General features: G+C 40.6%; 1 protein-coding gene across 1 annotated transcript; it reads left to right on the forward strand.

Moving 5' to 3' along the window:
- Positions 1 to 4,584: 4,584 nt before the first annotated feature.
- On the forward strand, positions 4,585 to 10,902 carry LOC130273208 (histone H3.v1-like). The gene is made up of 3 exons (XM_056519625.1): positions 4,585 to 5,027; positions 7,261 to 7,575; positions 10,734 to 10,902. Exons 1-3 carry the CDS (start codon positions 4,826 to 4,828, stop codon positions 10,856 to 10,858), a joined length of 642 nt encoding a protein of 213 aa, XP_056375600.1. The 5' UTR covers positions 4,585 to 4,825; the 3' UTR covers positions 10,859 to 10,902.
- Positions 10,903 to 13,655: the final 2,753 nt, after the last annotated feature.

Here is a 13,655-nt window from a genome sequence, read left to right on the forward strand (position 1 = left end):
ACATTATCTGTACTCAGAGAGTTATCGCTGTGTTATTGGTGGTGTTACATAGGACTGCAGGTCACATCTATACATTATCTGTACTCAGAGAGTTATCGCTGTGTTATTGGTGGTGTTACATAGGACTGCAGGTCACATCTATACATTATCTGTACTCAGAGAGTTATCACTGTATTATCTGTGGTGTTACATAGGACTGCAGGTCACATCTATACATTATCTGTACTCAGAGAGTTATCACTGTGTTATATGTGGTGTTACATAGGACTGCAGGTCACACAAACTACATCATCTGTACTCAGAGAGTTATCGCTGTGTTATTGGTGGTGTTACATAGGACTGCAGGTCACATCTATACATTATCTGTACTCAGAGAGTTATCGCTGTGTTATTGGTGGTGTTACATAGGACTGCAGGTCACATCTATACATTATCTGTACTCAGAGAGTTATCACTGTATTATCTGTGGTGTTACATAGGACTGCAGGTCACATCTATACATTATCTGTACTCAGAGAGTTATCACTGTGTTATATGTGGTGTTACATAGGACTGCAGGTCACATCTATACATTATCTGTACTCAGAGAGATATCACTGTGTTATATGTGGTGTTACATAGGACTGCAGGTCACATCTATACATTATCTGTACTCAGAGAGATATCACTGTTATCTGTGGTGTTACATAGGACTGCAGGTCACATCTATACATTATCTGTACTCAGAGAGTTATCACTGTGTTATATGTGGTGTTACATAGGACTGCAGGTCACATCTATACATTATCTGTACTCAGAGAGATATCACTGTGTTATATGTGGTGTTACATAGGACTGCAGGTCACATCTATACATTATCTGTACTCAGAGAGATATCACTGTTATCTGTGGTGTTACATAGGACTGCAGGTCACATCTATACATTATCTGTACTCAGAGAGTTATCACTGTTATCTGTGGTGTTACATAGGACTGCAGGTCACATCTATACATTATCTGTACTCAGAGAGTTATCACTGTTATCTGTGGTGTTACATAGGACTGCAGGTCACATCTATACATTATATGTACTCAGAGAGTTATCACTGTGTTATCTGTGGTGTTACATAGGACTGCAGGTCACATCTATACATTATCTGTACTCAGAGAGTTATCACTGTTATCTGTGGTGTTACATAGGACTGCAGGTCACATCTATACATTATATGTACTCAGAGAGTTATCACTGTGTTATCTGTGGTGTTACATAGGACTGCAGGTCACATCTATACATTATCTGTACTCAGAGAGTTATCACTGTTATCTGTGGTGTTACATAGGACTGCAGGTCACATCTATACATTATATGTACTCAGAGAGTTATCAGTGTTATCTGTGGTGTTACATAGGACTGCAGGTCACATCTATACATTATCTGTACTCAGAGAGTTATCGCTGTGTTATTGGTGGTGTTACATAGGACTGCAGGTCACATCTATACATTATCTGTACTCAGAGAGTTATCACTGTATTATCTGTGGTGTTACATAGGACTGCAGGTCACATCTATACATTATCTGTACTCAGAGAGTTATCGCTGTGTTATTGGTGGTGTTACATAGGACTGCAGGTCACATCTATACATTATCTGTACTCAGAGAGTTATCACTGTATTATCTGTGGTGTTACATAGGACTGCAGGTCACATCTATACATTATCTGTACTCAGAGAGTTATCACTGTGTTATATGTGGTGTTACATAGGACTGCAGGTCACATCTATACATTATCTGTACTCAGAGAGATATCACTGTGTTATATGTGGTGTTACATAGGACTGCAGGTCACATCTATACATTATCTGTACTCAGAGAGATATCACTGTTATCTGTGGTGTTACATAGGACTGCAGGTCACATCTATACATTATCTGTACTCAGAGAGTTATCACTGTGTTATATGTGGTGTTACATAGGACTGCAGGTCACATCTATACATTATCTGTACTCAGAGAGATATCACTGTGTTATATGTGGTGTTACATAGGACTGCAGGTCACATCTATACATTATCTGTACTCAGAGAGATATCACTGTTATCTGTGGTGTTACATAGGACTGCAGGTCACATCTATACATTATCTGTACTCAGAGAGTTATCACTGTGTTATATGTGGTGTTACATAGGACTGCAGGTCACATCTATACATTATCTGTACTCAGAGAGATATCACTGTGTTATATGTGGTGTTACATAGGACTGCAGGTCACATCTATACATTATCTGTACTCAGAGAGATATCACTGTTATCTGTGGTGTTACATAGGACTGCAGGTCACATCTATACATTATCTGTACTCAGAGAGTTATCACTGTTATCTGTGGTGTTACATAGGACTGCAGGTCACATCTATACATTATCTGTACTCAGAGAGTTATCACTGTTATCTGTGGTGTTACATAGGACTGCAGGTCACATCTATACATTATATGTACTCAGAGAGTTATCACTGTGTTATCTGTGGTGTTACATAGGACTGCAGGTCACATCTATACATTATCTGTACTCAGAGAGTTATCACTGTGTTATTGGTGGTGTTACATAGGACTGCAGGTCACATCTATACATTATCTGTACTCAGAGAGATATCACTGTTATCTGTGGTGTTACATAGGACTGCAGGTCACATCTATACATTATCTGTACTCAGAGAGTTATCACTGTGTTATATGTGGTGTTACATAGGACTGCAGGTCACATCTATACATTATCTGTACTCAGAGAGATATCACTGTTATCTGTGGTGTTACATAGGACTGCAGGTCACATCTATACATTATCTGTACTCAGAGAGTTATCAGTGTTATCTGTGGTGTTACATAGGACTGCAGGTCACATCTATACATTATCTGTACTCAGAGAGTTATCACTGTGTTATTGGTGGTGTTACATAGGACTGCAGGTCACATCTATACATTATCTGTACTCAGAGAGATATCACTGTTATCTGTGGTGTTACATAGGACTGCAGGTCACATCTATACATTATCTGTACTCAGAGAGTTATCACTGTGTTATATGTGGTGTTACATAGGACTGCAGGTCACATCTATACATTATCTGTACTCAGAGAGATATCACTGTTATCTGTGGTGTTACATAGGACTGCAGGTCACATCTATACATTATCTGTACTCAGAGAGTTATCGCTGTGTTATTGGTGGTGTTACATAGGACTGCAGGTCACATCTATACATTATCTGTACTCAGAGAGTTATCACTGTATTATCTGTGGTGTTACATAGGACTGCAGGTCACATCTATACATTATCTGTACTCAGAGAGTTATCACTGTGTTATATGTGGTGTTACATAGGACTGCAGGTCACATCTATACATTATCTGTACTCAGAGAGATATCACTGTGTTATATGTGGTGTTACATAGGACTGCAGGTCACATCTATACATTATCTGTACTCAGAGAGATATCACTGTTATCTGTGGTGTTACATAGGACTGCAGGTCACATCTATACATTATCTGTACTCAGAGAGTTATCACTGTGTTATATGTGGTGTTACATAGGACTGCAGGTCACATCTATACATTATCTGTACTCAGAGAGATATCACTGTGTTATATGTGGTGTTACATAGGACTGCAGGTCACATCTATACATTATCTGTACTCAGAGAGATATCACTGTTATCTGTGGTGTTACATAGGACTGCAGGTCACATCTATACATTATCTGTACTCAGAGAGTTATCACTGTGTTATATGTGGTGTTACATAGGACTGCAGGTCACATCTATACATTATCTGTACTCAGAGAGATATCACTGTGTTATATGTGGTGTTACATAGGACTGCAGGTCACATCTATACATTATCTGTACTCAGAGAGATATCACTGTTATCTGTGGTGTTACATAGGACTGCAGGTCACATCTATACATTATCTGTACTCAGAGAGTTATCACTGTTATCTGTGGTGTTACATAGGACTGCAGGTCACATCTATACATTATCTGTACTCAGAGAGTTATCACTGTTATCTGTGGTGTTACATAGGACTGCAGGTCACATCTATACATTATATGTACTCAGAGAGTTATCACTGTGTTATCTGTGGTGTTACATAGGACTGCAGGTCACATCTATACATTATCTGTACTCAGAGAGTTATCACTGTGTTATCTGTGGTGTTACATAGGACTGCAGGTCACATCTATACATTATCTGTACTCAGAGAGTTATCACTGTGTTATTGGTGGTGTTACATAGGACTGCAGGTCACATCTATACATTATCTGTACTCAGAGAGTTATCAGTGTTATCTGTGGTGTTACATAGGACTGCAGGTCACATCTATACATTATCTGTACTCAGAGAGTTATCACTGTGTTATTGGTGGTGTTACATAGGACTGCAGGTCACATCTATACATTATCTGTACTCAGAGAGATATCACTGTTATCTGTGGTGTTACATAGGACTGAAGGTCACATCTATACATTATCTGTACTCAGAGAGTTATCACTGTGTTATATGTGGTGTTACATAGGACTGCAGGTCACATCTATACATTATCTGTACTCAGAGAGATATCACTGTTATCTGTGGTGTTACATAGGACTGCAGGTCACATCTATACATTATCTGTACTCAGAGAGTTATCACTGTTATCTGTGGTGTTACATAGGACTGCAAGTCACATTTACTACATAAACTTTACTCAGAGAGTTATCACTGTGTTATCGCCGTGTTAATCACTGCCTGACATTTACGTCATATGTCCATAAGGGGTTAAACAAAAGTGTGAGAATTTACTTGTTTCTTCATGTTGCAGCGTTTCCTTGAAAAGGGGTATGATCAGACCCGCTCCCAGATCGTGAAGAAGGACATTGTCCACTCCCTAATGCGGGAGCTGAGGAGAAAACACGGCGGCAGACATGACCGCATGGCGGTCTTAAAAAAATGGTCGGACCTAAAGAGGCGACACATGGATCGGGTCCGACAAATACGGGACCAGTATCACCCAGGTAAGGTATTGGTGACAGTTATGTAAGGGCAGATGTACTGTATTTATCGGCGTATAACACGCACTTTTTAGGCAAAATTTTTTAGCCTAAAGTCGATGTGCGTGTTATACGCCGATACACCCCCAGGAAAGGCAGGGGGAGAGAGGCCGTCGCTGCCCGCTTCTCTCCCCCTGCCTTTCCTGGGGTGTAGAGCCCTGCTGCCAGCCCTTCTCTCCCCCTGGCTATCGGCGCCACTGCCTGTTCTGTCCCCCTGACTATCGGTGACGGCGCCCCATTGCCGGCGGCGATAGCCCGGGGGAGGGAAGGGCCGGCAGCAGGGCTCTAGACCCCAGGAAAGGCAGGGAGAGAGAAGCCGGCAGCGACGGCCTCTCTCCCCCTGCTTTTCCTGGGGGTGTATCGGGGTATACACGCGCACACACACACCCTCATTTTACCATGGATATTTGTGTAAAAAACTTTTTTTACCCAAATATCCTTGGTAAAATGAGGGTGCGTGTTATAGGCCGGTGCGTGGTATACCCCGATAAATACAGTAATTAATCTTAGGGCAGATGTTGTTAACCCTATTTGTTTGTGAGTCTGACTCCAGATTGTGGTAACATATGTGGTGACCAAGTTCTGCGATTTGGGAGATTAGAGATTCATTCTGTATAGAAGAGTTCGATAGCATAGGCCTCTGCACAGGTGCAGTATTCGGGCCACTTTCTCCACACTAGCCACTAGAGACTTGCACAGCAGCCACACTAGATCTTGCCTTGGCAAAGGGTAGACCTAGATTAAACTAGAATATACAGTGTAGGGGGTTGTCTTAATGCTCAGCAATCCTGATAGGCTCACCACATGTCACATGATCCTACCAGTAACCCATGGTAACAAGAGAAGTTTCATGCTTTATGCATGTGTGGTAGCCCTTGGGGGGGTGTATGATAGTGGTGGTATGGTATCGGTATGTGAAGGGTTAATGTTAACCCGATAGTTCGTGACGCCAGGCTGAGGGTTGGTATGCTGAATCAGTGTTCCGGCCTATTGCCGCCCTTCCCAGTAATGATAAGTGCATAGAATAACTGAAGGTCCACAAGGAGATTTGAACTTGATTAGAACTTGAACTTGAATAACTTTTACTGAAGTGCTTGCAATATCCACGGCACAGTCACAGTCTCATACAAACAGTCCTTAGGTTGCTTAGTGACTGGCATAAGTTGCGGACCTTGAGGTAGACATAAAGTCTATTAATTTGGAAGAGATTTGCGGATCTGTCCGGATTTAGGGGAGTTATTAGGTCCTTGAAGCTGCAGAGTGTTTGGGTGGTGATATACTCTATAATTATAATTGTTCAGCCGTTGCCGCAAGGCTCGGGCCAAACTCACTGCAATTACTGCTGTACAGGTCTTGCTTGCCTGCTTGACCAGGAACAAGAGAGAGAGAAGATGTCCGCCGCTCCCTTATATGGGCAGGGGGCGGGGCGAATCTGATTGGTCCAAACGTCTGCCATTCACCATTACATGGTGTGATGGGATTGCTTACGTCAAAGGGCCTCCAAAGGTCCTTAAGCTAAATACCATAGAGTTCACCTCGTCACATGACCCGCAGGTCCTGCAACGCTAATGTAAACAAGTAATTAACCATTTATTTACACATGTTATTCTATTTACATTAACCTATGCATAAATTAGAGATTTATACACTATAATAGAGGCGACTAGGGGTAGACTGGCTAACAGCGATCCCTAAGTCCTAGGGACTCTGGCTATGGGGACCCATGAATAAATAGGTACCGTATAGAATGCGGTAGTGGGACACCGCACATGCATTAACTCCTTAAGTGCAAAACATATGAATATGCATATTAAACAGAGTATTATGCAAAAACAGGATTAATACTGGAATCAATATAAGTGCTATGATAACAAAATATATTCTAAACCACATGTTATCTATACAATACAAGGATAGTGCATAAAAGACATTAACTTAGGACCCCAAAGGCACATGTTCAGCCGAAGGTCAAAGGCTCATCAGCAGGACAGTATTGCAGACACTGTTCGGGGACATTACACATATATCACCAGTCAAGGTATTCATCGTATGGCTGAAAAAAGACATACGTCCATCAAGTTAAACCATAGAATTAAAGTGAAGTGGTGTGGTGGGTTAAAGGGGAAGGGTTGGTATTTTATAACTGCATAGGTTATAATAACTGATTTTTAACTTCATAAACATTGTGTTATTATAGGAGCTACTCTAGCCACGGTCCGTCCAAAGCGGACCAGGCGACAGGCCGAGGCAGAGGAGGAGGAGGAGGAGGAGGAGGAGGAGGGGATCATCCTGGAGGAGGAAGAGGAGGGGATCATCCTGGAGGAGGAAGAGGAGGGGATCATCCTGGAGGAGGAGGAGGAGACACAGGAGCAGGAGGAGGAACAGCCAGGGCCCTCCCACATGGCCCAAGCCATACCACCACCACCACCACCAGCAGCACCACAGGAGGGAGAGGAGGGGAATTCCTCCCCACTCTCCAGTCAAGATGTGGCCTACACTCCAAATCAGGAGAGTAAGTATATGCAAACATCCTTAGAATTTTGTATGCATAAGATGTACAGAATAAAGAGGGCAACATTCAATGTGAAACAAAACAATACAGTAATTTTATAAAGTAACATTAGCCAGTAATTCATGTAAATAAATATAAATAAATTCATGTAGATAAATATATATATATATATATATATATATATATATATATATATATATATAGATTAGTTAGGAGTAGCCGTATTAGTCCAGTGATGCAAAAAGCAAAATTATCGGTAGTTGCAGTATCTTGTAATAACCTTTTTTATTGGACTAACAAGATTTTGTAGAGACAAGCTTTCGGGATTCCTCCCTTTATCAAGTCATAAGCATTTCTGAGCTCACAAGGAGAAAACACAGGTTCTATCTCACAAAATATGCAGGGGTTAAAACAACATTAGTGGAGAATGGACATTAAGTTGGGCCATAAATTGTATAGCTATAGGACGATAGATACAGATAAGGATGAGGAGGGGGGGGGGGGGGGCTGGAGAGCAGAGGTGAGAATGCTGGTTACGCTGGACAGACAATTTTACTATAGAGCCATAGACTGAAGATAAGACTAGACAGGGGAGGGGGAGCAGGGGGGGGGATGGTGTTAGAGCAGGGAGAGGGTAGAGAGTTTAGCAAAGATTATAGGAAATTTTGATAATGGGATAAGAAGCTTAAATCCACATTAAGTCCTCTGTTCTTGGAGTCATAAAAATCTATCATTTTGGCTTCAAATGTCTTTCTTTCCTGGGTGTTCTTGAAGTTTCCTTTCAGGATCTTGATTTTGAGGTCCTGTAGGGAGGGACCTGTTTGGGTGAAGTGGTGTCCAACTGGGGTGCAATAGTCCTTTTCTCTATGGTTGTTGATGGACGATCTGTGGAGGTTCATCCTTTTATTGAGTGGCTGACTGGTCTCACCAATGTAACATCCCAGGGGACACTTGGTGCATTGTATCATGTAGACTACATTCTCTGTGGTGCAGGAGTATTGTCCCTTGATGTTGTATGTCTTGTTGTTGTGGGAGGCCTCAGAATTTGTGCAGATGTGTTGACAGAGTTTACAGCGCGGTTTGCCGCAGGGTTTGGTCCCATTGTCTGTATCTGATGTGTCTGTGGGTAGTTTCCTATTGACCAGCTTTTGTTTTAAGTTGGGTGGTTGTCTGAAGGCCAAGATGGGTGGTTCAGGGAAGATTTGCTTTAACACCTCATCTTCTGCTAGTATTGGCTGCAGGTCCTTGATGATTTTGCGTATTTCCTCAAGGGTGGGATTGTATGTGGTTACCAGTGGTATGCGTGATGAGGTTTGTTTCTCTCTGTATTGCAGCAGGTGTTCACGTGGTGTTTGAAGAGCAGAGTGGATTTTCTTATGGATGGTCCTTGGTTTGTAACCTTTTTGTTTAAATTTCTCAGCTAGCGTTTGTAGATGTGTGTCTCTGTCATCAGGGTTGGAGCAGATGCGGTGGTACCTGATGGCTTGGCTGTATATTATGCCTTTCTTGGTGTGGGACGGATGGGAACTTGAATTGTGTAGATAGCTGGATCGGTCTGTGGGCTTTCTGTATACAGATGTCTGTATTGTGTCCTTGTTTATAGTTACAGTGGTGTCCAGAAAGTTTACACTTTCTGTAGAGAAGTCCATTTTGAGTTTGATGGATGGATTAAATGTGTTGAAGGCATCATGAAATTGTTTGAGTTTATCCTCTCCTTCAGTCCAAACAATGAAAATATCATCAATGTATCTGTAGTATCTGTAGGGTTTGGGAATTTGGGTATTCAGGAATCGCTCTTCAAGGTCAGCCATGAACAGATTGGCATATTGTGGTGCCATCTTGGTCCCCATAGCAGTTCCCATCGTCTGTAGGTATATTTCATTGTTGAAGCTGAAGTAGTTGTGTGTGAGAATGAATTCTATAAGTTTGGTGATGATCTGAGGGCTGTATTTCTGGTTGTGGGTCTGGGGGGAGAGGAACAGTGAGCAGGCCTCAATTCCATCTCTGTGTGGGATGTTACTATACAGAGATTCTACGTCCAATGTTACCAATATGGAGTTGGCAGGCAAGTTCGTAATCTGACTCAGTTTGTTAAGAAAGTCAGTGGTGTCCTGTATGAAGCTGCTGGTGCGTGTAACAAAGGGTTTTAGTGTGTTTTCTACCAAACCAGATATCTGTCCAGTTAGTGTGTCCATACCTGTTATTATTGGTCTGCCAGGGTTTCCAGATTTGTGGATTTTTGGGAGCATGTAGAATGTCCCTGTTTTGGGATCGGTGGGTATGAGTGTCTCTAATCCTTTTTGTGAGTCCTTTGGGAAGGATTGAATCCCATTATCAAAATTTCCTATAACCTTTGCTAAACTCTCTACCCTCTCCCTGCTCTAACACCATCCCCCACCCCTGCTCCCCCTCCCCTGTCTAGTCTTATCTTCAGTCTATGGCTCTATAGTAAAATTGTCTGTCCAGCGTAACCATTATTCTCACCTCTGCTCTCCCCCCCCCCCCTCCTCATCCTTATCTGTATCTATCGTCCTATTAATATACAATTTATGGCCCAACTTAATGTCCATTCTCCACTAATGTTGTTTTAACCCCTGCATATTTTGTGAGATAGAACCTGTGTTTTCTCCTTGTGAGCTCAGAAATGCTTATGACTTGATAAAGGGAGGAATCCCGAAAGCTTGTCTCTACAAAATCTTGTTAGTCCAATAAAAAAGGTATTACAAGATACTGCAACTACCGATGATTTTGCTTTTTATATATATATATATATATATATATTTATATATATGTGTGTGTGTGTGTTTTATATTTTTGTTATAATACCTCAGTCATGCATCGGTATCTATGGTGAGGTCCTGAAGGTTTATGATTATAGTTTTATTTTTCTTACATAATGGTATGGAATTTATTCACTGGTGATAAGATATTATTTGTAAATTAAAATAAAAAAGTTATTAGGACAAATATATTTGTTCATGTATTTAAAAAACAAATAATTTGTTAATGTTATTTCTAAAGCATTTATACTTGATAACAAAGTTATAAATTTGTTTAATATATTGTTATGCTATGTATTGTAAGTGCTTTTACATATGCTATACAAACATACATGTTACTCTTCATTACAATTAATTCTATGCTTTTTTTTTTATCAGTTGCGCAACAATTAAAAAAGGAAATAAAAAAAATAAAAAAAGACCATGAAAAAATGAGAAAGGACATGATGAGGATGGCGCGGAAAATAACGGGATTGGAGGAGTTGATTAATAAGTTAACATAGTTTTTTTTTTTTGGTTGTTATATTTATTTCTTCTTTTTCTTTAAAAGTTAATCATAAAAAAAAAAAAAAAAAAAACGTGTGGTCTCCTTTTTATTTATTTTCTTCCCTTGTTTAGAACAGGTGACTCTAAATTTTCATGTTGGCTTTTCGTTGGGATGAGTTAACAGCAATGGTCTAATGGGTCTGCAGCATGAGTAGACATGACAGCACCAGACGTGATCGCAGCATGAGTAGTCAATATTGTGGCAAATTGACTTGGGTTCTTAAGTGACAGTAGCATGATCAGACAATATAGTGGCAGAATGTCTCAGGTTTTATGTGACAATAGCATGATCACACAATATAGTGGCAGAATGTCTCAGGTTTTATGTGACAGCAGCATGATCAGACAATATAGTGGTAGAATGACTCAGGTTTTATGTGACAGCAGCATGATCACACAATATAGTGGTAGAATGTCTCAGGTTTTATGTGACAGCAGCATGATCAGACAATATAGTGGTAGAATGTCTCAGGTTTTATGTGATAGTAGCATGATCACACAATATAGTGGTAGAATGACTCAGGTTTTATGTGACAGCAGCATGATCAGACAATATAGTGGTAGAATGACTCAGGTTTTATGTGACAGCAGCATGATCAGACAATATAGTGGTAGAATGACTCAGGTTTTATGTGACAGTAGCATGATCAGACAATATAGTGGTAGAATGACTCAGGTTTTATGTGACAGCAGCATGATCAGACAATATAGTGGTAGAATGACTCAGGTTTTATGTGACAGTAGCATGATCAGACAATATAGTGGTAGAATGTCTCAGGTTTTATGTGACAGCAGCATGATCAGACAATATAGTGGTAGAATGACTCAGGTTTTATGTGACAGCAGCATGATCAGACAATATAGTGGTAGAATGACTCAGGTTTTATGTGACAGCAGCATGATCAGACAATATAGTGGTAGAATGTCTCAGGTTTTATGTGACAGCAGCATGATCAGACAATATAGTGGTAGAATGACTCAGGTTTTATGTGACAGTAGCATGATCACACAATATAGTGGTAGAATGACTCAGGTTTTATGTGACAGCAGCATGATCACACAATATAGTGGTAGAATGTCTCAGGTTTTATGTGACAGCAGCATGATCAGACAATATAGTGGTAGAATGACTCAGGTTTTATGTGACAGCAGCATGATCAGACAATATAGTGGTAGAATGACTCAGGTTTTATGTGACAGTAGCATGATCAGACAATATAGTGGTAGAATGTCTCAGGTTTTATGTGACAGCAGCATGATCACACAATATAGTGGCAGAATGTCTCAGGTTTTATGTGACAGCAGCATGATCAGACAATATAGTGGTAGAATGACTCAGGTTTTATGTGACAATAGCATGATCACACAATATAGTGGTAGAATGACTCAGGTTTTATGTGACAGTAGCATGATCACACAATATAGTGGTAGAATGTCTCAGGTTTTATGTGATAGTAGCATGATCAGACAATATAGTGGTAGAATGTCTCAGGTTTTATGTGATAGTAGCATGATCAGACAATATAGTGGTAGAATGTCTCAGGTTTTATGTGACAGTAGCATGATCAGACAATATAGTGGTAGAATGTCTCAGGTTTTATGTGACAATAGCATGATCACACAATATAGTGGTAGAATGTCTCAGGTTTTATGTGACAATAGCATGATCACACAATATAGTGGTAGAATGACTCAGGTTTTATGTGACAGCAGCATGATCAGACAATATAGTGGTAGAATGACTCAGGTTTTATGTGACAGCAGCATGATCACACAATATAGTGGTAGAATGTCTCAGGTTTTATGTGACAGCAGCATGATCAGACAATATAGTGGTAGAATGACTCAGGTTTTATGTGACAGCAGCATGATCACACAATATAGTGGTAGAATGTCTCAGGTTTTATGTGACAGCAGCATGATCAGACAATATAGTGGTAGAATGTCTCAGGTTTTATGTGACAGCAGCATGATCACACAATATAGTGGTAGAATGTCTCAGGTTTTATGTGACAGCAGCATGATCACACAATATAGTGGTAGAATGACTCAGGTTTTATGTGACAGCAGCATGATCAGACAATATAGAGGCAAAAAAATCATCATGCTGGTAGAAGCAGTAGTAATAGTAATCTATAATGTCATAATCACTCAGGCAAGGGTTACAAGCAGCAGCAGTAGTCGCTATAGTACTAGATAGTGTAAAAAAACTCGGGGAAGAGGTGACAGCAGCAGTAGTGGTAATAGTAGTATAGTACTATATAGTGACAAATCACTCGTGCAAGAGATGCCATGAGCAGCAGCATGAATAGTAATAGTAGACAATGGCCCTCATTTACTAAGAAAATCGGGTTGTAAGTCTATGTTGCTTTCTTACCCGACTGCTTTTTTCCCCTGGTATTTATTACTATGTCGCATCCTGTTTGTCGCACGTGGGTTTTGTTGGTTTTGGTTTCCAACTCCTCTGAGCTGTCGGGAAAAAATCCACAACAATTCAACAAATTCGGGTTGGAAACCTTAATAAATACGTGGGAAAGCTCAGAAATGTCGGGTTACGCCCCTTTTTCGGGTTTGGGAGAATCCACATCGGGTCCGTCGGGAAAAAATGTTGCATAGTGTCGCAGACTGGCGCACAATGTCTGCGACATGGCGCAGACAAAGATGCGCCAAAAAAACCCGACAAAAGAGGTCGGGTTTAGAATAGTAAATGAGGGCCAATATAGTGTCAAATCACTCGGGCAACAGGTGCCATGA

Source organism: Hyla sarda, chromosome 5, assembly GCF_029499605.1.
Source record: "Hyla sarda isolate aHylSar1 chromosome 5, aHylSar1.hap1, whole genome shotgun sequence".
NCBI lineage: Eukaryota > Metazoa > Chordata > Amphibia > Anura > Hylidae > Hyla > Hyla sarda.

What these genes read in the sequence shown, in the direction of transcription:
- LOC130273208 (XM_056519625.1), top strand. Translation starts at nt 4,826, where the DNA reads ATGTTGCAGCGTTTCCTTGAAAAGGGGTATGATCAGACCCGCTCCCAG. An exon ending in ACGGGACCAGTATCACCCAG is followed by an intron (nt 5,028 to 7,260) that starts GTAAGGTATTGG and finishes GTGTTATTATAG; the next exon opens with GAGCTACTCTAGCCACGGTC. An exon ending in CTACACTCCAAATCAGGAGA is followed by an intron (nt 7,576 to 10,733) that starts GTAAGTATATGC and finishes TTTTTTTATCAG; the next exon opens with TTGCGCAACAATTAAAAAAG.